This window comes from Pleurodeles waltl, chromosome 12, assembly GCF_031143425.1.
Source record: "Pleurodeles waltl isolate 20211129_DDA chromosome 12, aPleWal1.hap1.20221129, whole genome shotgun sequence".
NCBI classification, from domain to species: domain Eukaryota; kingdom Metazoa; phylum Chordata; class Amphibia; order Caudata; family Salamandridae; genus Pleurodeles; species Pleurodeles waltl.
In genome coordinates, this window is record NC_090451.1 from 305,226,810 (window position 1) to 305,254,290 (window position 27,481).

At 43.9% G+C, this 27,481-nt stretch overlaps 1 protein-coding gene across 4 annotated transcripts in view; it reads left to right on the forward strand.

The window, feature by feature from the left end:
• RPGRIP1L (RPGRIP1 like) overlaps positions 1 to 27,481 on the forward strand; it is a 687,119-nt gene that overhangs the window by 639,618 nt on the left and 20,020 nt on the right. For all 4 annotated transcript variants that reach the window (XM_069216318.1, XM_069216317.1, XM_069216321.1 and 1 more), the window contains exons 24-25: positions 4,485 to 4,569; positions 24,675 to 24,808. In XM_069216318.1, coding sequence (XP_069072419.1) covers positions 4,485 to 4,569; positions 24,675 to 24,808 — 219 coding nt within the window. The remainder of the gene's footprint in view (positions 1 to 4,484; positions 4,570 to 24,674; positions 24,809 to 27,481) is intronic.

A 27,481-nucleotide genomic window follows, 5' to 3' on the forward strand; every position in this document is an offset into this window, starting at 1 on the left:
AGTCTCGTGAGGTAGGGTTACAGAATCTCCAGGAGTCAATTAAAAAAGATTCTGAAATAACTGCACTGAACTGTTTATGCATTTTATTTGTGAGAAACCTAACCGAAAATTGTCTGTCCAAAAAAAGGATCCATAATCTGGTTTCAATCGCCTCGTAAAATAAAATAAGTATCTTTATATTGGAGACATTTCTGTAATATAATGGGCCAAAATTGATAATCCGTTTGGGTGGAAGCATAAACATTAAAGATTGTTATGGGAGTTTTGCTAATTAATAACTTAACTATAATCCATCTACCTTCAACATCAATCTCTTGCAAAATAACTTTAAAATTAAATATTTCTTACATAAATCACTACTCCATTTTTTAGCAGTTTTGGGGGAATGCCAACACAGAACCCACCCAACCTCGTTTAAGTTTTAAAGATTCAGTTTCATTCAAGTGAATTTCCTGCAGCAAAGTTACATCTGGATTAAACTTAGCCATAGGAGATAATACTCTCTGTCTCTTTATAGGAATAGCAATACCTTTTATGTTCCATGAGATTATTCTGAATATGATATTTAAAAAATAAATACATTGAGCTAAGGAGGACAATTCGGAGCATTAAGTAAGCACAAAGTGTAAACCTCAGAATAACAGAAGTGAAAAATAATAAATTTAGTAGAGTACATATATAGGAAAGATTAGACCATGAGTAAGAAAGGAAGAGGAACAAAAGGATAGGAAACAAAAAGAAGGACAAGAAACGACAGTACATTTGAAAAACTGATGACTGTGAACATATACCTGGATTAAATATAAGGAGAAAACGTGGGGTGGTGACAACACTAATGAAAATGGCACATCCCACAAGGGCCACACACCAGCAATGGTACTATACACAGAAAAAGGGAAGGAGAACTTCTCAAAAGAGAGAATTATCTGTTAGGAAAGAAAAAATTAGTTAGTGCATAGAGAATCTCTTCAATAAACTATAATAATACGCATTAAAGTTAAGAGAACTCTCAGGGAAGGACAATAATGAAACAATCTAATGGTTAGAGGACGCACTGGTGTCCATAGACGTATTCATGTGAGAGTTTATAAAACTCCGAAGGATAGCTGGATTATCAAATGTTGTAGTGTTATTTTGAAATGTGACCTTGAAATGACATGGATGAAAAAGTCCATAACGGGCTCCCATAGTGTGTAAGGCAGCATGAAGGTTGAGGAGTTCTTTTTGCCTATTTGCTGTAGCATTTGAAACATCTTGTGTAATAAAAATCTTTTTACCTGACCAAACAAGTTGTCTCTTAGATTTAGCTGAGTTCAAAACTTTCGGGAGATCAGCAAACTCCAATAATAGTATAATCACTTCTCTAGGTTGAATAGAAGTATCAGATGAAGAGAGACGTTGACTCAATCTGTGTGCTGGTTGAATATTTAAGTTAGTGGTAGGAGGAAGATCCAATAATTGCGGTGAGAAGGAGGCAAAAAATTAAACTGGACTCTCTCTCTATATATATATATATATGTTTATATATATATATATATATATTCCTTCTGGATGCCCATATAAATGTAAATTATTGTGTCTATTCCAGTTTTCTAAATCTTCTGAATGTTTCTTCAATTGAAGCACCTCTTTTTCCAAAATTTTAATTTTATTAGATTCATCTTGTAAGTCAATAACGCGCTGTTCAACCTCTGAAACTCTTTGTTCTATAGTAGTCCATTTCTCATCCAGATTGTGAATTCTACTATTGGTCTCTTCCACAAAGGGGCGAAGAGCTCTAATTTCATCCAGTAAAATCGCCACTGAATTGGAGTTGACTACTTTTTTGGGGACGGACAATCCTGTTTGAACCTCTTATTATTTAAAGTTGTTGAAATTTTCATTGAGGAATTGGATGTAAATAATGAACGAGAAGCAGCTGATTGTGCCATGTCATTAAAAGGAGTTGTATTTTCTATAAGTGGGTGGTTACATTCCAAGACTGAATTAGGCTCCTGATGTACCGACCTTTGGTGGGAAAATGAATCAGATAGTAATATGTGGTGTTAAAGGGTGAACAGCGCAGTATTTAATAAATTACCATCTCTCACACCAAAGGAGATACAATTTTGACAAACTTCGAGAAAAAGAAAATTACACCAAGATATTTGCTTTACTGAAGAGAGGTCCCCAGTTACTTCTGTGTACCAGAGAGCAATAAAAACTGTCACAATGTTATTTAAAAATAGCTTCCAGCATTATCGGTCAGAGATCTCACCAAATAAGTGAATATCCAATATAAGGAGCAGAAAATAAATAGTGGAAACATCATACTCGCAGTCTCATCAGCAAGTGTAAATTGAATCTGAGATGGCGGTCGCAACTTGAAACACGACATTCCGATATAAATTTCAACAAATGGAGCCTCAAAAGTACTTTCCCAGGGGTCGCTGCATGGTTTGTCATACGGAGATTAATGTGACCTCGAAGGTAAAGGACCGAATTAAGTTGTGCATATTTTCCACACAATGATCATTGTAATACTTTTCTGGGCAATGGCAGGTATCAGGAGCGACAGTGACCAGAAGGGCACCAATTGGGGTGTGGAAATAGATATGTTAATCAGTGGTCCCTGGGTTGGTCAGATTGGATATTAGTCAGGATGGACCTGTCAGGCAGGGGTTCCTGTAAGATGGATGAGGCAGGAGATGTGAGCAGAGAGATGCATATGGCTCTCGAGCAGTGATCACTTTGATTATGAGGTTGTTTGGGAGTTGGGCAAGACTCTCAGGCAGCGATGAGGAGGAGAGCAGTGAGTTCTCTGGTTCTGACAATGTTCCCAGATTTCTGCCACCGCGTGAGCTAATGTAAGTTGTGGTGATGTAGGGCCGCAAATCTACCCACATAAAAAGGCCACACGAAGATCTTGGGACATAGAAGTGGTTGCCGGCAGGAAGAAGCTCATCTGAAAGATCCCACTCATAACTTTAAAATTAGAAATCTACAAATGTTAATTTGCGCCTTTAGACTTCCCAGAATAACAAACAGAAAAAATGTACATTTGATATAACTCAATCTCTTTACATAAGCACCTCATAGGAGGGATGTCCAGCTAAATGGGCAGTAAGTAGTACATTTGAATGAGCAGTCAATATAGTGCCTCGTTATTATTGTCTAAATTTGTGTTTGGCAGCTTTAGTAAACATGTTTCGCCGCTCTCCACCAGTCTATAAACGTGTGATAGTGACCCTGTGTCACAAATACCCCACGGATAGCCACTGGGCGGAAAAATAAATTGCGCAAAAGGTGGTTATTATTGTTAAAGAAAACCCGTGATGTGTCTTACTCACTGCCTTCTTTCGTTAAAGATAATATAGTAAAATCTAGTCCAATGGAATTTAAAGAAGGACGCTGCCCTTTACAGTCATGCCTGGCTGTGCTGTTAATGGAAGACGACAGGCATCTGACACGCAAAACCAGCGCATGCTTCTTTTTTGACAGGCCACGAGAATAAAACGGCTTGTTAGTGATTTCTCCCCACGTCAGTGTCTTTGAACTCGATCGTTTTGGCATACATCCACCCACTTCAGATAAGATACGGTCACAGCTAGCAAAAAAGGTGATTCGACATAGACCGCAGAGTTGGAATCATGAATCAACTTTACCCTGTAATAACTCTGGGTCCAAATAAAATCGCTTTCCACATCAACAGTAACGATTACCTGGCAGGGGGTTCACTGGTGGGACCCAGCGACATAAGCCCCAAGATGCTGCTTTGGCGGGAGAATTACGGTCGAAGGAAGACATCTTCCGTTTTGATACAGGCACACATCGGGACATACAGGCGTGACACTCTTGTTGGTGTAAAAGGTCATTTATTAGAACAGGTTTTTAAAACATCATTACTCAAAACTTGACTATATTTCCTTTAACAGATTTTAACTTAAACAATTCCTTTTCCTTTATTTCCTCCTTAAAATATCTCCCTTCAATTTCCCTACCATATCTACTCCCCTATTCTTCCCATGCCTTCCCTGCCTGTAGCCTACCCCTCCCCGCTCTGATCCTTCAAATCCTTGTTTTTCCCCCTGGAAGGGTGGACAAGCCCGCACCTGGCTCTCCACCCTCCCCCATCTCCTGCCATCCCTTCGAATTCACCTGTCCTAAATGACTATTAACCGCTCCTACTTACCCCTTCCTGCCTACCTACGATCTCCTCCTTCTGTCTTCCTAAGCTGGGTGGTCCTAAATAACAACTCCTTCCTACCTAACGTCGGCGCGGTAAAGAGGCCGACCCCACCCTCCACCCCCCTTATATACCCTGCCTAAGACCCACCCCTACCTACCTCTCTACCAATAAGGCGCCTTGCGCGCCACTTCCCTTCCCGAAAATGCCCGCGGAGAGAGACTAGACTGCGTCTCTTCCTCTCCGCGGGCCCCTCCATTGTAAAGACGACGGCCAGCCTCAACTCCTTGACTAACTGCTCTGTTTTTTTTCTCCACAGTGATTTTGGTGGACAGAGAGAATAATCAAGAAAGAAGGAATTTCTTAAAATCGGTACTTGACGGAGCCGAGAAAATCAGCGAACGGTAGCTAGTGATAAATGTGCATGCCTGTCTATTGTTGCTGTTTTGCATATTTCATTGTCTAAATGTGCTGTCAATGTGGGCATACCACCTGTTTTCCATCCGGGAGCCAGTTATTATATCCCCCAGGACTGACAGAAAGTCATGTGGTCTGTTACTGATGTGTTTGAAGTGTGTCATTACTGACTTAATTATAGAGACATAGGCCCTCATTACAGATTGCCGCCCGCCAAGTTGTAACCGCCATGCGGCCGCACTCCCGCAGTGGCCATTTCGACATCCCCGAGTTTCCACCCGCCGGCCCAGCAGGGATGACGGCCGCAAAATGGGAGCCTGCTCCAAATGGAGCCGGTGGTGTTGCGACGGTGCGACGGGTGCAGTTGCACCCGTCGCGCTTTTCACTGTCTGCTATGCCCTGCGACTCCCCTTTCCGCCAGCCGGGAGGGGGACTAGTAATACCCTCGGCAGCTCTGACTTGGAGGATTGAATCCGCCGGGACCAATGTGGCGGAAAACCCCCGTTCGCGGCGGTGCGACCGCAGCGCTTCCGCTGCGGTCGTAATGTGAGAGTTTGCACCGCCAGCCTGTTGGCGGTGCAACCTCCAGAACAGCCCTGGCGTTCTTTGACCGCCAGGGTTGTAATGAGGCCTATAATAAGGTTACAGATACAGCATAGATTAAAAAAAAAAAATCTTGATAATAAAAATAAGCTATCCAGACTAAAGTGCCATGGTACAGTTGCTAAAACAACCCAATCTTGGTACAAGTTAAATTTATAAGTAGAAAATGCAGGAGTTTTGTTGTTGTTATGATTTGCTAAGGTTGTTTCCACTGTGACCCACACTGCCCTCCTATTCCATGGCTTGCTACCTTACTACCACCCAACCAATCAGGACCTACCCAGAAGATCTCCGGTAGCTTCATGCTCCCTTACATTGGCTGGCTCTGAGCAGTGCTTTAAATGGGCCGGTACTGTCCGGTACTCAGTACCAGTAGTTTTTTATTTTGAGAGGGAGAGTACCTGCACTTCTTAAGATAAACGTAATACTTTTAATTGGAGGGTACCGGTACTTCTCAGGAAGAAGCAGGTACTCTCGTTCAGAGTACCTGCACTTTTATTTTTCCATTTCAAGCACTGGCTCTGAGGATATAATACTGCCTGCTTTTGTCAGCTAAGGGTGGGTGAAAACAAAGGTGTTTCCTGTTTGGACCAGGAAGGGCCGGGATCCCTGCCACTCAGGTAAGCTACCTACACAATGTGCCTCTCACAGGCGCATTGCACACTCACAGAAACTCATTTCCATTTCAATCATTAGGACATACAAAACACAATAACAGAGAAACCACCTAGAGGTCAAACCCGCCAACTCATGCTTATAAAAACACACCTCAGCTGACTTAGCTGACATGATTACACAGCACAATCTAGAATAAGCCTTCATCACAGAAACATTACTCCCACAGTGCTGAACTAGGAAGCAAAAGCAGCTCTGGCAAATTTAGTCAGACCAGCCCCCATAGGGTTTATAGCGAGCATAAGGGGGGGACGTTATCCTTCCCTAGAACATTTGGGGGGGAAATGGCAAAAATGGCGCATTCTACAATAATTTTTTTTATTAGATATCCAATTGTATTCATTTTTAAAGCACAGTAAATGATAACCCTACAGAGCACCAGGATATAGCAATCTTTATTGGGGTTCCTTCAATGACTGCTTCACCATCACCTTCTATCAGTGCCTCTCATCTCCCGATAGCCCTCTCACACATGTATTTTTATTTGTTTTAGAGCGCCTCTCTTACCAGCTTAGGGTGTTAGAGCACTTGACATCATACACACATGCAGCGACAATTAATCAAACGTATGCAAGTTAGTGCATAGAAAACGTTATAAAAGACAGAGGGGACTACAAGGTGTAGGATTCACATGTTATCCATGCTGGTAGGCATTCTTTAAGAGTGCTTGGTCTGGTGAAGCATAAACTCAAGATTCAGAACGTAACACTGTGGTAGGGTTGGCTTTACTAATAACAATTTATTTCTACCAAAGCAAACCCATTTTAACAAAATTAGGATAATTAAAGACCAAGAAAAAAATATAACTTTCTAACATGCTGTTTGCATGCAGCCCTTTCATGGCAGTTCATAGTTCACCGTGCTAGCTTATGACTGTAGCATATGAACTGCACAGTAACAAAGATCTCTGACAAAAACATTATCCCAGTGTTCTGTGGGATAATCCATACTGTTCAGTAATCTGCATAGTGTTCTTTGCAGCAGGCATATTAACCCTCTGTGCTGTGCTACCTTAGAAGAGTCAAAACTGACAGTAGACAAAACTCCCATATCACTTCACCAGGTACATTAATCACCAGAGTTATCTTGGCACTTTTATTGTTGCTGGGAAATTGTTGGATATACAAGGAACGGTGCAGTGCTTTTAAAACTGCTGCACTACTACAAAACCGCTCCCCAAGTAACAAAAGTGTGCCTCTACCCTTCCACCCTCCATGGGTCCGATACGGCTAGGCCAGCCTTGGGCTCACACCCAGTTTTATACACATCCTTGATGCTCTTATCTCTGCAGGCTGCATCATCTTATCTATAGATAAAATACACAAGATAGGAGAAGGACTTGTCATCACCCACAGGTCTACGCTGCATTCCAGCAAAAAAGTAACAGCTAAGACCCTGATCACTCTACCTGCCATTTTTCACTCTGAGCATCACACTCATAGCCTCCTCATTTTTGATTTACAGATCCCTGAAAACCAACAACAGAAGTAGTATTGGACTTCTTTAGTGGCTCCTTTCAGCACTCCCACCCTATTTATCAGAGACTTCATTCTATCCAGTTATGACACATCAAGACTATGAAAGTCTTTTGACACACTCCTTAGAACTATGGACATTACGCCGCACACCCTCAAACTCACCAACTCCGAGAACAAATGCATCGTTTGAAGACAAGAACAGAAATTAAGCTGGCCCAAGAAAAACATGCCCCTCAGCTCTCAAGTCCCTCTTCACCGTGTCCAAAGCTGCCTTTTAGAAAATGATCAATAACAAAGCAACTACCAAAAGCAAAGCCCTCTTCAAGTAGTCAAAAATTTCAAGCCGCTCTCAGACTCTACCAGCTCACATTCTGTGAACAAATACAACACTAGTAATCACTTCTTCAGTGAGAAGATGAAGAAAGTCAGGTACCACAATTTCAACACAGAGCAGGCATCAACCTCATCTACAATCCTTCATTGTTGTACCATGGCGTAGACAACCTTCGACCCCCTGTGGCAAAAAGAACTCATCAACATTTGCAACACCCTCCAGACCACCAGTTATAAAGATGACATTCTGCCGTCATCTATCATAAAATAGTTTTACAGAGATGTCCTGAAACCCTTTCTCAACATCGTCAATGCCTCCCTCAGACGTAACCTTCCTGGATAACTTTACAGTGGGAAAAATCATCCCATGCTTAAAAGATGTAGTGTGGACCCATATTGATTTGGCATCTATTAACCCATTAACTGCCTTTTTTTAACAGAAAAATCACTGATAAACCAGTGGTTGTATAACTACTGAATCACATAATCAATAACGACGTCCTGCAGGTATCCAGGGATCTTTCCTCTGCCCCATTATCTTCAACCTCTACATGGAACTCCTTGGATTTCTATATACCAATAACAACGTCAGGATTGAATGATGACACTTAACTTTATTTTAAAATCTTATTTAACAAGTCACCAACTTTATATGTACTTTGAGTGAATTCAGAATTGGAAGTCAAGTTCCTACTTAAGACTCAACCCGACAAAATTGAATTCCTCTTGTTCTCGAATTTCTCCATGCAACCACTGATTGAAGCCTTGCTATCAGAAATAAACCTCAGGACATGAAAATCTCTTGGACTAGCCTTGGAACAAGCATCTACTTAAAAAAAACATCACTAAGAAAACTAAGACAGCATGGTACCAGCTCTCACACCTGAAAAAGTAAAACCCTTAACTTTCCTAATGCAACTTCAGGTAAATAGTGCAACCTTTGGCCCTCGCTCACCTGGTGAGTGGAAATGCTCAGCTTACTTTCCTAGCCAAGGCGAATTTGGCTCCCCTAAAAGGCATCCTGTACAATGAGACTTGCATCATCAATAGCCTTAAGACATTCTACCACATCATCCCTTACTAAATCACTGTTTATGCCCCATTATCTTTAATACCAGCAGTATCACCTAGGTAAACAAGGTATCAGATAGAGACTTCTAACTGCAGATTCCTTACCTTTAGAATTTCCAGACATCAGATTGGAATCCAGAACTTTTGCTGAGCAATACCCTTGCACACACCATTGAGTGGAGTCGTTCGGATCCATGTGTCATTGGAGCCATCTGTGAAATCACGGCTGCCTACAAAGGCACCACCCATGCGCGCTTACATCAGTTCTTTTCTTACGCGTTGGTTAAGTGCAGATCCGTTACAAAGCTACCCTACTGTCTTTTTTGACAGGCCTTTTTCATCCCTTTTGTCAAGAGTTTTTTCGTCTGTGAGAGGATGACCTTGAGGAAGATGGGATTCAAGACGTGTGGCGCCTGCCATCGTGCCATGTCGGTGATCGATTCCCACCCTCTTTGCCTTTGGTGTCTCGAGCACGACCACGACTCAAAGTCATGCTCGGACTGTTGGGCCATGACTCCATAACCTTTGATGGAGCGGTCAATGAAGCTAATAGCAACCCGGCAGTCGACGTCGGCTGGTGCGGCTCCTCGGAGGTAGCGGTCAAGGAGAAGCTTGCAGAACCGCTCCAGGTGCCCCAAATTCTCTTCATCCTCCTCGAGGTCCTCGGGGCACTCTGGGAAGAGTCACAAGAAGAAGAAAAAGTCCAAGAGGACTTCAAATTTGCCTTGCCTGTCGGCCGACGATGCACCTCAGGAATGTCGACGTTCCAGGCACAGTTCTGGGGAACCATTGCCAGAGCCGACTCTGCACCTTCCACTCTTCCTGGAAGCCAGAGCGACCACCGGTGAATTGAAAGAGTTTTACGAGGTCATGAGCAGGCAGGTCTCACCCAATCGCTTTCGGGCCCTGCAGGGTTGGCAGAGGCCCTATCAGGTTCTGCAGCGGCTTTGATGGTGCCTCCTAGATCTGAATCCGGAGCGGCGCCAGCTTCACACAGTTTACCTTATTTGGCACCACTCCCGACGTCACGATCCTGACGCCCACCGTTGGAGCGAGCCCCATTCTAATCGCTGATAAGCCGTAACTGCATCGCACGACGCCGATTTCGCCACCGTCCGTGCCCACAGGTGCCAGATCATTGCCTTAGCATTTATATGATCAGCCATGCACTGGTGAGGAATGGGACCCATTTGGAACCCTTGGACTGATATGAGGAACAAGGAGATGCCAGTGTACTGGACACCTCTCCAGATACTGGCTTGCTTTCCCCTCCTATAGTGGCTATGGAATAGGGTGCATCCTATGCAGTGGTGGTGTGTAGGGCAGCAGAAATCATTGACCTCAAACTGCCCTCAGTGCCGGTCAGGACTAACCTCCTAACAGAGGTATTTCAGCTGGGGGCTTCCACATCGGAACCCATGTCGCCCTTCAATCAAGCCCTCACTATTGTCCTGCCAGAGACGTGGTCCAAACCCAGCACAGGGGCTCCTCTAAACTGGACAGTTGGCTGCCGCAATCAACCTAGTTTCTTCTTACAACACCGCACCCCAGAGAGCTTGTTAGTCCAAGCATCCACTTCCCATGGTGTGTTCCCTTTCACACCTCGGGATCAGGAATACAAGAGGCTGGATCAGCTTGGGAAGAAAATGTTTTCTTCCATCAGCCTGGCATTGAGGTCGGTAAACACCTCATGCCTGTTAGACTGTTTTTCCCACACTTTGTGGGATACGGTGGCACAGGTGCTGCCTCAGGTCCTGAGGACACTGAACATTCTCTCCCAAGCAGTTAAGGAACGGAGAGATGTGGCAAAGTTTACAATAAGATGTGGTTTGGACACAACTGACTCCCTGGGTAGGGCGATTTCATCGACAAAGGCCCTTCGATGCCATGCCTGGCTACATACATCTGGCTTTTTGGGAGATGTCGAGGCAGACTTCATGAACATGCCCTTCGATGGGTCCCACATATTTGTAAAAAGGAATACTCCGCGCTAGAGCACTTTAAGGACTCCCAGGCTACGGCCAAGTCCTTGGGCCTCTCGGTGTCCCCTTGCCTGCAGTCTGTCTGTCGCCCCTTTCATGGCTTCAAAAGGGGCGTGGCACCACACGGTCCACAGACCAGCCACCATCCTGCACAAGGTCAACAGCTTGTGTGGAGATGTGCTGGTGGTGCCTTCAGACCCAAAGGGTCTGACCAGCCCCCATTCCTCTACAGCATCCAAGCCCTCCTAGTGTGATTCTACAAGACCACGTAAGTCCAGTTGGAGGGAGGATTCAATTTGATCTCCCTCACTGGTGGTCGGACAAATGAGTCTTGCAGATCATACAGGGCTATTCCCTCCCCTTCCAGTCTTTCCCTCCCACAATGCCTCCCTCAAAAGAACGGCTGATGGAGGATCACTTAACTTTGGTCTGGGAGGAAGTTGCGGCTTTGTTTTCCAAGGGTGCCATAGAAAGGGTCCCAATATCAGAAGTAGGCAGTGGTTTTTATTCCTGCTCTTTCTGATATCCAAAAAGACAACGGTCTTAGCCCTATTCTGGATTTACGGGATGTCAATCTCTTTCCCAAAAAGGAGAAATTCAAGGTGCTTACTCTAGCTCAGGTATTGTCTTCCCTAGACCAAGGAGACTGGATGATAGCGTTGGACTTGAAGGGTATGTATTTCCATATCCCCACCCTGCCTACCCACAAGCGTTACCTGTGGTTCAGGGTGGGCAGCTAGCGCTTTGTTTACTGTGCTTCCTTTTGGCTTCACCAGCACCCCTTGGTGTTCACCAAAGTCATGGCAGTGGTTCCAGCTCATCTGCGCAGGTTAGGGGTTTCAACCTTCCCCTGCCTTGACGACTGGCTGTTGAAGGCGCCTTCGCCCCAGGCTGTTGTCACCTACCATCAGACTACGGCGAACATCCCGCATTCGCCGGGGTTCACCATAAACATGTTAAAGTCACACCTGACTCCCTCTCAGACACTCCCTTTCATCAGAGCTGTTCTGGACACAGTGCAGTTTCTGGCCTATCCTCCTGAGCAACGAGTCCAGGATATTCAGGCTGTGATTAAGATTTTTCAGCCTCTATCCTGTATTTCGATGAGACAGACTCTGAGGCTGCTGGGCCTCATGGCCTCCTGTTAGTAAAACATGCTGGATGTCATATGTGGACTCTGCAGTGGGACCTGAGGTTCCAGTGGGTACAACATCAGGGAAATGTCTCCAACACGGTTAAGATCTGGGAAGGAACTGCAAAAGATCTGCTATGGTGATTAAAGAATCGCAATTGGATCAGAGGCAGACTTCTCTCCCTTCCCCTATCAGATTTCACAGTAGTGACAGATGCGTCACTTTTGGGATGGGGTGGCCATCTGGGAGAGGTGGAAATCAGAGGTCTCTGGTCTCCAGCGGAATCTGGACTCCATATCAACTTACTTGAGCTCCGGGCGATCCGGCTAGCATTGAAGGCATTTCTTACTGTTCTCAAAGGGAAGATAGTTCAGGTGTTCACAGACAACACTACAGCAATGTGGTACTGCAACAAACAGGGTGGTGTGGGTTTGTGGACTCTTTGTTAAGAGGCCTTGCGCCTCTGGACATGGTTGGAACAGCAGGGCATAACCCTGGTGGTTCATCACCTAGCAGGTTCTCTGAATGCCAGGGCTAACAAACTCAGCCATCGATGCCTAGTGGATCATGAGTGGTGTCTCCATCCAGAAGTGGTACAAGGACTCTTTCAGCAGTGGGGAGAGCCTTGGTTAGATCTGTTTGCCCCAGAAGAAAATGCGCTATGTCAGTAGTATTGCATGTTGGAGTTTCCAAGTTGGCACTCGCTCAGTGATGCTTTTCATTGTGAGTAGAGCTCAGGCCTCGTGTACGCCTTTCTGCCTAGACCACTTCTGCCCAGAGTTCCCAAAAAGATCAGGAACGATTGGGCCCAAGTAATCTTGGTGGCTCCAGACTGGGCATGAAGAGTCTGGTATCCCGAGCTTCTTAAATTGAGCATCTATCCTCCAATTAGGCTTCCCCTTTGGGAGGATCTTCTGTTGCTGCAGCAGAGGACGCTTCTCCACCAAACCTGTCAACTGTGCGCCTTCATGGGTGGAGACTCAGCGGTGGGCAGTTGACAGCCTTCGACCTTCCTCCCAAAATCTGCAAAGTTATTCAGGCGTCCCTCCACCAAGATGGTATATGCGTGCCATTGGAAACGTTGTGTATATTATTTTACAGAAAGATCTGTTGATCCTCCTTCCGCTTCTCTCTCTGATATTCTTCTCTTTATTTTGTCCCTTACCCCGCAGGGTTCTGCATTGGGCACACTCAAGGGATATTTTCCCTTTAACTGCGGTCAGCCTTCTTTATTCAAATCTCCTGTTGAAAATAGATTCCTTAAAGGGCTTGCAAAAATGTTTCTTGCTACGCCCTTTGTCATGCCTCAGTGGGACTTAAATCTGGTTCTCACTTTTCCCAGGTGTGCTCTCTTTGAGCCTTTGCACAATTGTCCCCTCCGGCTGCTCACCATCAAGACAGCCTCCTTAGTGACAGGAAGGTAAATGAGATGCAGGTTCTTTCATCTCACCATGTTTTCGGACAGAGTAGTGCTTCGAACTTGTGCCTCTTTTCTCCCTAAGGTGGGGACCCTATTTAGACTGGGTCAGAACATCACCCTTCTGATCTTCTTTGCTCCACCGCATCCCCCTAAGGAAGAGGAGGGACTCAATCGACTGGACCCAAAAAAGAGCATTGTTGTTCGACTTTGCCTGCACAAAAGGGTTTCGGGTGGATGACCAACTCTTTGTGGGGTACGTGGGATCGAAGAAAGGTCGGGCAGTGCAGAAACGAACCATTTCACGCTGGGTCGTTCTCTGCATAAAAATCTGCTATGCTCTGGCCAAAAAGCAGCCTCCTGAGGGCTTGAGGGTGCATTCCACCAGGGGTAAGGATGCTACCACATCATTAGCAAGAGATGTACCAGTCCTGGACATTTGGCCGGCTGCAACGTGGGTGTCTCTCCACATGTTTGCCAAACACTACTGCCTGGACAGTCCGGTCTGCAGTCGGGCACTTTGCCCGTTCGGTCCTACAGGTCTTTTTAGTCTGAAATGAATTTGTCTGCAGCCCACCGCAAGGAGATTATGGCTTGGGTATGTATTCTAAAGGTGAGGAATCTGCAGCTGGAAGTCTCTATAAGATGAATAAGTTACTTACCTCTGGTAATGTATTATCTGGTAGAGACTCTATCTAGCTGCAGATTCCTTACACCACCCATGTCCCCCCACTCTGCGTACTAATTTATGAGGGTTAAGGATTGTCCCTTCCAGGGTCCTAGTTTTTTCACACATACAAAACTGTTGTTTCTTTCCATGGCTCTTCGCTTCTGGCGTGTAAGTTTGTGGAAAAGTACTGATGTGTGCACCCCTGGGTAGTGTCTTTATAGGCAACTGTGCCGTCACAGACTGCTCCAATGACACTGACGTTGCCACACTGATCCGAACGATGCCAACCGACAGCGCGCACAAGGGTATTGCTCAGCAGAAGTTCTGGATTCCAAGCTGATGCCTGGAGGTTGCAAAGGTAAGCAACTTTCAGCTAGTTAGGGTCTCTACCAGATAATGTGTTACCAAAGGTAAGTAACTCGTTCATTTAGAAACAGCACTCTCATACCTGGCCAAGAAAGCAGCCACTTTGGGCAGATGTTGACACAAAGAATCAAGACACTGCTAAACTAAAGCAGGAAGTGCAGAAAAGGTAATACCAGTCAAAACTAGACATCTTCGGAAAACTGGGATGCAAGCCTCCTCTGTTCCTCTGTTACACACCTCAGGTCTGTAAGAACATAGCTATCAGCATCAGAATTGCACCTGCCCTCCTGCAGTTCAGAAAGAAGTTGAAAACACATCTCTTCTCAGAACACTATAGCTCCTCTTGTTAAATTCCTAATCTTTCTATGCTACACTCTCCATGTTCTTAATTGCGTACCATGTGTTGTCGCCTTTCAGTTAAGCGCTATGTTCTCCAGCTAGTAATGCTCTACACAAGTACTCTAATTTACATACTGCACATGTTTGGAAGCCCTCAGTTGTGGGCAGATTCAATTAAAAATGAACATGTTTGAACCTATAATAATTTGAAAAAACATTAATTATGAAATGAACTTAGCTGCTGGTTTGCAACACTTTGAATGAAGAAAGATGGATTTTAAATTTTATTTCCAAGTAATGTTATTTTATTGGAATCTTCTTTGGTGATAGACTGAGGTCTGGGATGAGGAGTGCACTTGTGAAAAACTATTTTGTTGCTATGAAAACAGACTGTTGGAAAGTGCCCCTTTTGGCATGGTTACCCCCCACGTTTTGCCTGATATTGATGCTAATTTGACTGAATGGATGTTGGGATCCTGCTAAACAGGTCCCAGCACCAGTGTTCTTTTCCTAAACTGTACCATTGTTTCTACAATTGGCACAGCCATGGCACACAGCTAAGTCCCATGTAAACGGTACCAGTGGTACCAAGGGCTCAGTGGCCGGGGAGGGGGTGGGGGGGCTCTAAAGGCTGCAGCATGTCTGGTGCCACCCTAAAAGATCCTTCACCAAACACATGCACACTGCCATTGCAGATTGCGTGTGTTGGTGGGGAGAAAAAGGTAAAGTCAATATGGCATCCTTCCCAGGGTTGCATGCCCACAAACCACTGCCTGTGGCATAGGTAAGTCATACCTCTATCAGGCCTTACAGCCCTAAGCCAGAGTGCACTATACCACATGTGAGGGCATAGCTGCATGACCAATATGCACCTACACTGTCTAAGTGCAGTGTGGTCATATTAAGTACATGGACTGGGAGTTTGTCATTATGAACTCCACAGCTCCATGATGACTTCACTGAAGCCTGGCATGTTTGCTATCAAACTTCTCAGCACAATAAACCCACGCTGATGCCAGTATTCAATTTATTGTAAAATGCACACAGAGGGCATCTGAGAGATGCCCCTGAATTTTATCCAACCTTTTAGTGCAGAGCTGACCAGTCGGTGCCGGCCTGCCACAAACAGGCAAGTTTCTGACCCCATGGGGGGAGAGCCTTTGTGCCCTATGGAGTCAGAAAGAAAGCCTACTCTGGGTGAAGGTGCCTCACTCCTCCCCTCTGCACATACTGCAGCACTTGGCGGTGAGCCTCAAAGGCTCAAGCCTCCTGTTACAGTGCTGCAGTGCACTCCAGCTAGAAGAGATGCTCACCCACCTGGACTAGGCACCAATTTTGCCAGCAGGTCTGGTGGAAAAAGTAGCTAAAACAAGGAGGAGTGACCCCTGCAGCTCAGACCACCCCTAAGGTGTCCAGAGCTGAAGTGACCCCATCCTTGTAGAATCCCCCAGATTGTTTTGGCAGAGAGGGACCAACAGGATAGGAATGGGACCCCTCCTCAAAGGGAGTTGAGCACATGAAAGGTTTAGCAACCCTCCGGGGCAGTAGCCATTGGCTGCTGCCCTCTGACCCTTGTAATGCCCCTAAACCTAGTATTTAGGGGCATCCCTGAACCTTACTCACCAGATTCCTGGTGACCTCAAGAAAGGAGGACTGCAAAGCCGACCCCAGCAGTGAAGACTGCAGATGACAAATGACTTGGCCCCAGCCCTACTGGCCTGTCTGCAGCGTCAAGAGTCCTGCTACAAAACAGAGATGCATCCTGCAGGACCAGCGACCTCTAGAAACCACCAGAGGACTGCCTGTACAGCGGAGGGCCGAGAACTCCCAAGGACATCGGCCCTGTCCAGAAGAAACCTTGCAAAAGGACTCCAGAGCCATTGCGGATCCGCAAGCCCTGTCCACTCTGCACCTAACACCCACTGCCCGAGTCCAGTCCAGAGAAGGTCCCCAGGTGATACCGACCTCAAGTCCACCCTGGGTTGACCCCTCCTAGGCAGCACGATGAGACATGCAACCTGAATCCGTAGGACCCCCCCTGACCACGACTGGATCCGACAAAGATTCCCAACATCCAAAGATACCCCTGCATCTGCAGCCCCTGGCCTTGGGGAGTCCGACCGATGTTCCATCAACATCCAGCAGGTGCCTCTCCTTCCTGTCCAGCCTTAGGTTTTCCAGAACTGACCCCTTGGGCCCAGCCTGCAGCATCTTTGTGACCCCAGATTCCCCCCATTGAAAAGCATTGGTCACCCAGTGCTGTGTTTGCACCCTGCACCAAGCTGCCCATGTGCCGCTGAGATTGTGTGGTTGGTGCTGACCTAAACCCCCCAGGCCTGTGTCCTGAAACAGCGGGTACTTACCTGCAATCTCTTTTCCATTGCAAACCCAACACCAACTTTGACCTCTTCACCCGGCCAGCCCTGAGTTGCTGGTGGTGCACTTTTAGGGTCAACTTGAACTTTGACCTGTGAACATCCTAACCCCTGAAGACTTGAATTGTAAGTTGTGTACTTACCTGTTTTTTGTGCTAACACTGTCACCTGTCTCAACAACTGGCTGTCGAAGGTGGGCTCTCCCCAGGCTGCCGTCTCCCACCTCCAGACTACCGCAAACCTCTTGCACTCACTGGAGTTCACTCTCAACATGCCAAATTCGTACAAGACTCCCTCTTCAGATGCTCCCTTTCATTGAAGCTGTTCTGTACATGGTGCAGTTTCGGGCTTATCTTCCCGAACAGCAAGTCCAGGATATTCAAGCTATGATACTGATGTTTCAGCCTCTGGCCTGCATTTCGGTGAGGCTAACTCTGAGGCTGCTGGGACTCATGGCCTTTTGCATCCTACTGGAAACACATGTCCGATGGCATATGCGGGCTTTGAGTGAGACATAAAGTTACAGTAGGCACGGTATCCGAGTAATCTCTCTGACCTGGTCCAGATCATGGAGTAAATCGCAAAGGAACTGCAGTAGTGGCTACCGATCTATGAATGGCTCAGCGGCAGACCCATCTCACTTCCCCAACCAGATCTGACAGTGGTGACATTTACGTCACACCTGGGATGGGCTGGTCATCTGGGAGAGGTGAAGAGCAGAGGACTCTGGTCTTGGGCAGAATCCAGACGACTCCACATCAGCCTCTTGGAGATCTGTGTGATCCCACTGGCATTGAAAGCCTTCCTACCCTTATCGAGGGAAGACTAGTACAGGTGTTCACCAAAAACACCACCGCCATGTGCTACTGCAACAAACAGGGCCAGGAGAGATCATGGATCCTCTGTCAAGAGGCTCTGCATCTCTGGATATGTTTGGAACGTCAGGACATTCCCCTAGTGGTTCAACACCTGACAGGCTCTCTGAACGCCAGGGCGGACAAACTCAGCTGACGATGCACAGCAGATCAAGAATGAGGTCTCCATCTGGAGGTAGTGTAAGATCTCTTTCAGCAGTGGAGTGAGTCTTGGTTAGATCAGTTTGCCACCAATGAGAACGCACAATGTCAACACCACTGTGCACTAACGTTTTCAAGGTGGCTCGTGCTTGGAGACACTTTTTATCTCAAGTGGAACTCAGGCCTCTTGTATGCCTTTCTGCCCATACCACTGCTGCCCAGCGTTCTCAAGAAGTTCAGGAATGACCGGTCCCAAGAGAGTCTAGTTTCATGAGCATTGCAGTCGGTCCTTCGATCCGGCTGCCCCTTCAGGTGAATCTTCTGTCGAAACAGTAGGACAATATCCGCCATCTGAACCTGTCAACTCTTTGCCTTCTTGCATGAAGTTTGAGTGGCGACAGTTGACAGCTTTCTGCCTTCCTCCCGAAGACTACAACGTTATCTTTGCAGCCAGGCCTTCCTCCACCAAGATGGTATACACCTGCCATTGAGTAAAGGTTGTGGCATGGTGTACAGAAAGACAGATCTACCCCTTTTCTGCCCCCTTTCTCAGGATCTTTTCTTCATTCTATCTGTTGCCCAGCAGGGCTCTGCTCTGGGCATTATCAAGGGCTATCTTTCTACCATTTCAGCTTTTCTGCGGTTGCCTGACCAGCCATCCCTCTTCAAAGCCCCTATTGTAAATAGATTTTGAAAGGTTCACAATATTTATTTCCCTCAGTGGGACCTCAATCTTGTCCTCACTTTCCTTATGTTCATTTGAGCCTTTGCACAATTGTCCTCTCAGGCTCCTTAACATTTAGATGAAATTTTAAAAAACACTTAACTTGTACACTGGGTTAGTCTTCTCCATCTCCCCGTCCTCGCCGTCCGGGAGCACACAGACTCCCAGACTCCCCTCAGCCAATCTCAAAGCTGCTGTCACCATCATGACAGCAGCCCTGTGATTGGTGTGAGCGCCCTGTGTCGGCATTCACAGAGGGAGTGTCACCCTATGAACTTTCTCCTCCCGGCTCTTCAATACAGCCGGGTGGAGAAATGCAAAGTCGGCCGGCCAAACAGACCAGAACACTTAAGGTGCATGAACCACTCCTCCCGCCAGCCCCGCCTTGCCTTATCCTGCTGCCTCAGCAAAAAATAAAATTGTATTAACGATTTGTTATTATCATTTGATTTTTCTTCTGCTGAAAGCAGCAGGGTGATGCTCCTCCACCTTAGCGGAGGAGCCGCCCCTGACAAATTTTAGAAAAACACTTTACGCCTAAAGTTAACAAAGTTTTCGAAAAGACACAAATTTTTCTGTCATACACAAAAATCTGATGAAGATGTAATTAATTATGTAGCCGCATTGGGCTTTGGCAGTTTCACATGAGTTTCAAACTTTGACAGAATCACTTACTCATGACCAGATTGTAAGATGCAGAAATAACAAGTGAGTAAAAGAGAAATTATTGTCAAAGGATCCTAATTTGGAAGAATCTATCCAGATTGCTAGAAGAAAGGGGAATTCTGCAGTCTGGCTTAAGGAGATCCATTTGAGTAAGGAGAGTATTAAAAATATACAGAGAAAAGAGACAGAACTAAAAGAAATTACATTGAAAAAAGCAATCAAATATGCATATCCTAACACCGACAACACGATTGAACGCAGAGTCATTTTGTGCTACAGGTGTGGGTGTCCAGGACCCATTAGTTTAAGTACTGCACATGAAGGAAGAAGTGTGATTTGCAGAGCTTGTGGAAAAAGGGGGAATTTGGCTAAAATATGTAGATCAAAAGCAAAAGTACTAGATGCGAGCAGAAAAATGGTAGGAGACCAATGTGAAATAAATTGTCCTTACAGTGATCAGAGTTAATGATGCCTTACAGAGAAAGGACGATGATAATATTGAGGCAATGAAATAAAAAGTGAAGGCTCTGAACAACTGATGAAACCCCATTGTAATATCATACTGGGGGATGTGGAGGTTAGGATGTTTGCTGACTCAGGAAGGCTATCTAAATTAATTGCTAAGAGTACTTATGAGGCAATATTGGGTTGAGAGGTTAGGGACCAGCAGCAGGCAGACATGAAAGCTCTGAGATATGACAGGAAAAAAATAAACATACTTGGATTGAAATGGATTGACAATCTATTCAAAGGAAATAGTGTTCGAGGAAGGATGTATGTAACAAAGGAAGGGTCTGATTTTCTAGGGTGGCACCACCAGACATTTTAAGCATAATTCTAAACCCTAACCCCAAGAAACCAGTTAAGGTGATAGAACCAGTTAGTGAGAGCCAACTAGATTATCATTCTTTGTATCAGGAATGAGGTGAGAAGTTGATAAAGAAATGTCTTTGTGTTTTTTGATCAATCGGGACTCTTAAAGGCTTTCACCCACAAAATAATTCTGAAAAAAAAGGCTGTATCTGTAGTACATACAATTAAGATCTATACCATTCCTAATGAGAGATCCCCTTCAACAGGAAGTAGACAAATTACTTGAGGATAAAATCCTTGAGCCAATGAGTCATACGAATGGTTGGCTCTGATCGCAGTAGCCCCAACTAACGTAGGGGGAAAAATTGCTTTTGCATTGGCTTGAGAAACTTAAATAGCAACCTATGGATGGATAGACAGCCCTTACCTAACATCACAGAAATGCTGAGCATGGTGAGTGGTGGTAAAGTATTCAGTGTGTTAGAAATGTCAGCAACCTACCACCAAGTCAATGTACATCCTGAGTCACGATGGTCAACTACCTTTTTTGCACGTTTGGGAGCATATCAGTATTGCAGGATGCCGTTTGGGTGGCATCAGCATCTGCTGTCTTACAGAGAATAGGTAAGAAAATCTTTGATGGGATGAGCAAAGTACTGTGTTTTCAATAAGACATCATGGTAGTAGGTGAATCAATGGATGCACATGATAAACAGTTGGGTGAGGTACTCACCAGGATTGAAAGCCATGTATTTACTATAAAAAAGAAAAAATGTCAATTAAGAAAAAAACAGGTGAACTATTTAGGTCATGAAATTTCTGGGAAAGGTATGAGACTGAAGAAAAGTATTTTCAAAGCCATTGAGGATGCACCCCTCCCTGTGAACAAAGAACAATTCAGGTTGTTTTGGGCCTGACAGAATCTTGTTCTAAATTTGTATGTAACGTTACAGAGGTTGTGGAACCCATGAGGGTGCTGCTGAAGAAAGGGTTTATGTTTTTGATGAGGAAAGGAGTGTGATTCTGCATTTAATGAAACCAAAAGGTTCATTTTTAGGGCACCAACATTAGGTCATTGTGACATAAATAAGAAAAACATTTTCACTACTGACACAAGCAATGTGTGCTTGGAGCTGTATTGTCGCACAGAATAAATGAAAAATAAAAGATTATTGGTTTTGCTTCTCGTCGACTACAAAGGGCAGAGCAGTCTTTTTCTACCATAGAAAAGGAAGCATTAGCTTGTTGTTGAAGTATGATCCATTTTTGGGTATTATCTGTGGGGAATACCATTTAACCTCAAGGCTGATCACAAACTCTTGCTGCACATTAATTGAAGTAGAGTTTTGAAGGGCAGCATAATTCCAAGGATAAGAAGATAGTTGATAACAGACAGGGAGTTTAACTTTATGGTGGAATATGTTAACTGAAAAAGGAATATCTTGCCCAACTGTCACGCTTGTCAGTTGAAGATATTTCATATATACAAGAACAAGAAGAATGTCATGAAGTCTGTATTGATGGAGAATTGGCCCTTAGCGAAGGAGAAAGGAAGAAAGCTGTAGAGGGAGATGTGGTACACAATGAATTGAAAATACGTACAAGTGACAGGTGAAAAGAAGTTAAGTAGTTAAGTGAAGGAGTATAGCAGTATGTTGTGGTGAAAGATGCATTGAGTATTCAAGGAGACAAGATTTGAAGACATGTTAGCATAATCGCACCTAGTTGGTTGAGGGTGAAGTGATCCAAGTTTGTACAAGAGGGACATCTGGGAAGATGTATGATGAAGAGCAGATTGAGGCAATTATTCTAGTGGCCTAACATGGATAAGGAAATAGTGAAAGATTGTCATGCATGTGGTAACAGTGACAAAGGATAATCTGAGAACTCCCCCTTTAGGTGTGTGGAATTACCAGAGAAATCATGGGAAAAACTGGCTATGGATTTTATAAGTCCAGTTAGTAGACAATCATAGGAAGTGGTTTGTGGTTAGGTCGATGGGGCAGACAACTGCCAGTAATGTTATGCGATTTCTGAAACAGACATTTTTGGAAGAAGGAATGTCGAAGGTATTAATTACTTACACTGGAGTGCAATTTACTTCAATGTCCATGTTGGAGTTTCTTGTGGGATTGGGTATAAGACATGAAAAGGTGGGATTGTTCAGGCCGCAGGCAAATGGTCTGTAGAGAGAGTGCTCCGTATTATAATGAAGAGTATTCAACTGTCCTTAGCTTATGGAATGTCATGGAGAAGGGAGTTGGAGAAGATGATTTGGGCACATAGAGTGACACCTCATTCTGCTACAGGTGTTTCCCCTTTTATAGCCCTAAAACAGAGGGAACCAGCTATTAAAGATTCCCTAATGTGGCTACAAGAGAAGAAACAGGTGAGGCTGGATCGTGAAAGTATGAAAACAAGGGTAAAGGGTTTACAACAAGCTTGTGAGAGGAACTATAACAATAGGAAGTGTGTGAAGAATGTAAATGTAGGATGTGGTGATTGGGTGGTGGTGAAGATACAAGGATTTATAAAAAAAAATAAAAAAAATAAAAAAGAGAAAGCAAGTTCTCTCATGCAAGGAGAGTAAAGGTTTCTCTAGTCACGTTGGACAATGGAAAGGAGTGGAGTATTGGGAAGTTGTACAAAGTAATGGAGCCAAAGGAATTATTTTCTTTGTCATTTTAAACTTGTTTTGTAAAATTCTTATTGCACACAATTGTTTTATTTGGTCTTAGTTTATTGGAAATTTGTTCATGCACTGTATCTAATCTTATGCAATGTGAACTTTGTTGAATTTGAATTTTACATTTTAAATTTGTATAAGGGTGGAGATGTGTGGAAATGTCTTGTACTTTAGAACCCTGAATTATGATGTACTTGGTAATGCTGATGGAGTGAGGTGTGAGGGTTTTAAGGATGAGATATCAATTGTGTTGGGAATCCTAGCTGGAGGTCACTTATGTGCTTTATACCTGGTCCAGTAAAACTATTACTGCTACATTACTACTACATTAATGAAGCATTGTGTGGATCGCTACAGACTGTATCGAGCCACACATTCCTTACTGACCCACCCATCCTCCCCCTCTGAGAATGGATTTCTAGACACAGGGCTGTTCCCTTTCAGAGTTTATCACACCAGCGGTCTGTGTTCCTCATGGCTCCACGCTCCTGGTGTAAAAAGCTGCATTCTGAAGTGGGGCCTGTATAGGAAACGTAGAGGTCACTTCCAGCGCAGAATACACCACGCAGCGCCGAATGACGACACTTACCGGCGTGCTGGGGTACTGCTAATGGAACATTTTCAGATCCAGTCTGAAACTTGGGGATAATTCTAAGGTAAGGATTCTGCGGCTTGACAGAGTCTTTATAAGATAAGGCACTACTGAAGGTAAGTAACTTGTTCTTTTATGTTATAAAGACATCATTTCTTTCAATACTGCCATGCTGAAACAATTATGTGCTGATCATGTTTTTTTGTGTATTAATTGTTTCTTGAAATCTTAAAAAAATAAAATACAAATAAAAACCAAAAGTAATACCTGAAATGGAAGTGAGTAAAACATATCTAAGCTAAAGAGTATTGGGGTAACCGAACAGTCCAAAGCACTGTGCTAGAACCAATAATCAATTGCTGAAACCAAAAATCAGAAACCTGAATAAGCTTGAAAACAAATTAGAAAACGAATCCTGGGACACAGCACTGGATTCTTGATGCTTCCCACAAAGTTTTCAAGTAGAGGACACCTATTTCAGAAGGGAACAAAAGCTATTTCTGAATAGAAACACTGAGGGACGAAAAAATATATCCCACCTAACCAATCTGTATACAGTGGGAGCCTGACTTAGGCCTTCACTGCAAGTGGCTTTTAAATAGAAGTGAGACTTGTAACAGAAGTTACCAGGGGTATTCGAAATGCAAGTATTTGTTTCCTCAGAGAGAGGTTTCAGATGCTGAAAGTAGCTGTAACCTCCAGGTTAATACATGTGTGACTCGGCGCAGAAACACCAATACCCACTTGTTATTCCCCCAAAATATGTCATCCTCGTTATTTCTTCTGAATAACTTGGACCTTGGTAACTGTAATTCTGGATGGGAAATAATAGGGGTTTTAATGGACCTCTCGTAAAGAAGGACCTTGGCTTTCTGTGGTATTTCAAGATGGAACTCTTGCCTGCTGACAATACCTGACAAGTGCCTGCTGACAATAAACTGAATTAACGTTGGCGACAGCCTATCAGAAGATTGGTCAGGTACCTCTGAGTTATTTAGGCAAAGAACACATTATTTTCCTGAATTCTAAACACAAATGATCCAACTTATATTCTGTGATTTCTGGTCGAATTCTAGACGTCTGTAATGCCAAGACAACCACACAAAATTTAATTCGGCTTGAAACTGAAAATCTTCATTTTTCTTCTGTGTAGAGTACGATTTACAGTCGTCAGTGAGCCCCCTGATGATGAGCAAGAACTGGATTGTGAAGATATTGGCTTTGCCTTTGTCAGCCTAACAGAGATATTTAGGAATGCGAAGGATGTAATTGAACAAAACATTGACAGTAAGTTTAAGTAGCTTTCACCAAGTATTTTAGCTTTGCTAAGTATTTGAGGGTGCGCCTATTTTACTGCATTCTCAGAATCTGGCTTATTCATGTAACATTAGCAATTTTCGTAGAAGAAATCTATACTTCAGCATAAAAATTAATCCTCAAGGATTCAGGACCAGACATTAACTAATTGTATGTTTAAATTATTTTTTTCATCCTGCTTCAAGGTTTTGTGTTTCTCATCTTAAAACTGATTGATATGCTTCAACGATATTTGCTTTTTGTACTAATTGCTTTTTTAAGTAGTTAGTAGTTGTTTTGGTAACAGTTTATTTTACAGTATTTTTTATCACTTTACCAAAATTTCCTCCAGTTAATAATACACTTTTCCTCCAAAAATATCTTCGCTCCTGGATTTGGATGTCTGTTTGCAACATTTAACAGTGTTATATGGTGTACCTGATCAATGACTCCAAAATATTAATTCTTGCTAATGTTGCACCCCATGTGGCCCGCACTTCTGTACCTGCTTCAGACAGCGGAATATGATAGGGAATCAGATAGAGTCCTCAGCCAATACTGAGCTGCTTGAGTATAGCAACCATGGTCAGTGGCATAGAGAGCGCATCAGTAAACCTACAGTGCAAAGCTGTGTTTTCTAACAAGGCAGAAACATGGCTGTACCCTTCCTGCACGTTTGCGTTTTCTAACAATACAGAGCATATTTCTGTACTCCTCTTAGGTGTAGCAGCGCAGTCGGAACACTACCATTCTCCAGCATTGGCTCTTTGATAGACTCACATGCGTAAATAATTCACCGTCATCAAGCAAGAAATCCTACAAAAATTTGTATTATTAAAAGCTAAACATGAACATGTCTGAAGGGCTTTTAAACACTTTTCTTTCAGTGGCCTCTTTAGAAAATATCAAAACTCCACCCATGGAGGTGCAGTGTCCTGAATTCTTCTACTCCCTGAGGGTGCCATACTGGATGTTTTTATGTCTGTTTTGAGACATGGGTTGAGACATGGCGTTAACCACATGACACCAGGAAATGTTTTGTGATTAGGCATCATAATTAATATTAGGTTTTGCCCCTCTTTTCTAAAGAAGGTAGAACAAAACTAGATCTAGATACCACATACAGTCGAGCATTTCCCCCTCCACAGAGGGTTCAGGACTTTCAGGCTATGTTTCTGAAGAACCAGAATGGAGCACAAGTGCCAGTCCTGATGGTCTTGCAGGCCTAGGCCTGCTAGCTTCCTGCATTCTATTGGTCACTCATGCTCACTGGCACTTGAGGGCTCTTGAGTGGAATTTCCACATACAGTGGTTCTGACATGGTCAATATGTTCCAGCATGATCTCCAGGGACTCTGTGGCAGGTTTGCTGCTTTTACTTAAGTGGCAAGCTTGAAATTACGTCTCTTCATTCAGCGTTTTTACACGTCCTACTAAGGCATACATCAACAACAAAAATCATACCTGATAAATATATGTTATCACCACGCTAAACTAAATCTGACTAGAGGTAATCGAACGTCATCATATTTTGAATAATATTCGAAACAACTTATGCATAAATGATAAATCCAACTTAATTACAAGCAACAACCGTTTACTGAACGTCTGACATAACTTTCAACAAATACCCATGACCATTACAAAAACCAAGCTAATTCAATTCGGTCATTCATTCTTCTGGGGTGAACGATATTTAATCTTTTGATCCACATGAATTCGAGTTGTAACAAATATTTGCTGTTGTTGATTTCAGGTGACTCTTTCACTATTTATAACACTTGAAAGCGAAGTTTCCCCCTCCATAGAGGGTTCAGGACATTCAGGCTATGTTTCTGAAGAACCAGAATGGAGCACAAGTGCCAGTCCTGATGGTCTTGCAGGCCTAGGCCTGCTAACTTCCTGCATTCTGTTGGTCACTCACGCTCACTGGCACTTGAGGGCTCTCGAGTGGAAGTCATGCCAGTATGCAGCCAGAACTTGGATTCATGTTCTTGTGTCGAATTTTACTTTTAAGTTGTGATAAACACATTTTGAACTTCTTATCTGTTTTCGTACCTACAACATCCCTCATTGACATTTCAAGGAATCTATGCAATTTTGTGTCACAAGTAGTCCTAGTGTTTCAAAATAATGTGTTACCCTGTCATAGGATGTGCTTCCACGTGTCTCTCAGTGATGTTATCGCAGTGAAAGCAATTATTGCACTTCCTCGTGCCCTTTCCAGTGGTCATATTCTGCTATGGGAACCCACTGCAATTTCATTAATATTCTTGGATCGTTTATATGCACACATTGATTTTTACACAAACACGTCCTTAAAGTTTTTTTCTGTTTGCAGAATTTCCCATCTTTTTAATTTGCATCGCTTTTTTGTTAGTGCTCACTGTTGAATATTTTGAAACAAACACTAATCTTGAGGAGTGAAGGAGTGCAAGAACTATTGTTCATTTGGATGAGCAGCACAGATGAGACCTTTATTGTGAATGATGCAGTGGTTCATTTATCAAAAAATGAAGAGTTGACTTTTATCTGCGTTGGTTTGATGAATTAAAAAAACACAACAACATCAGAATAAATATTAGAAGGTGCATTGATGGGTTTTCATTGAACATTTTATGAATGTGACATGTGATCATCTCTTAAAGCCCATATATATTAGGCA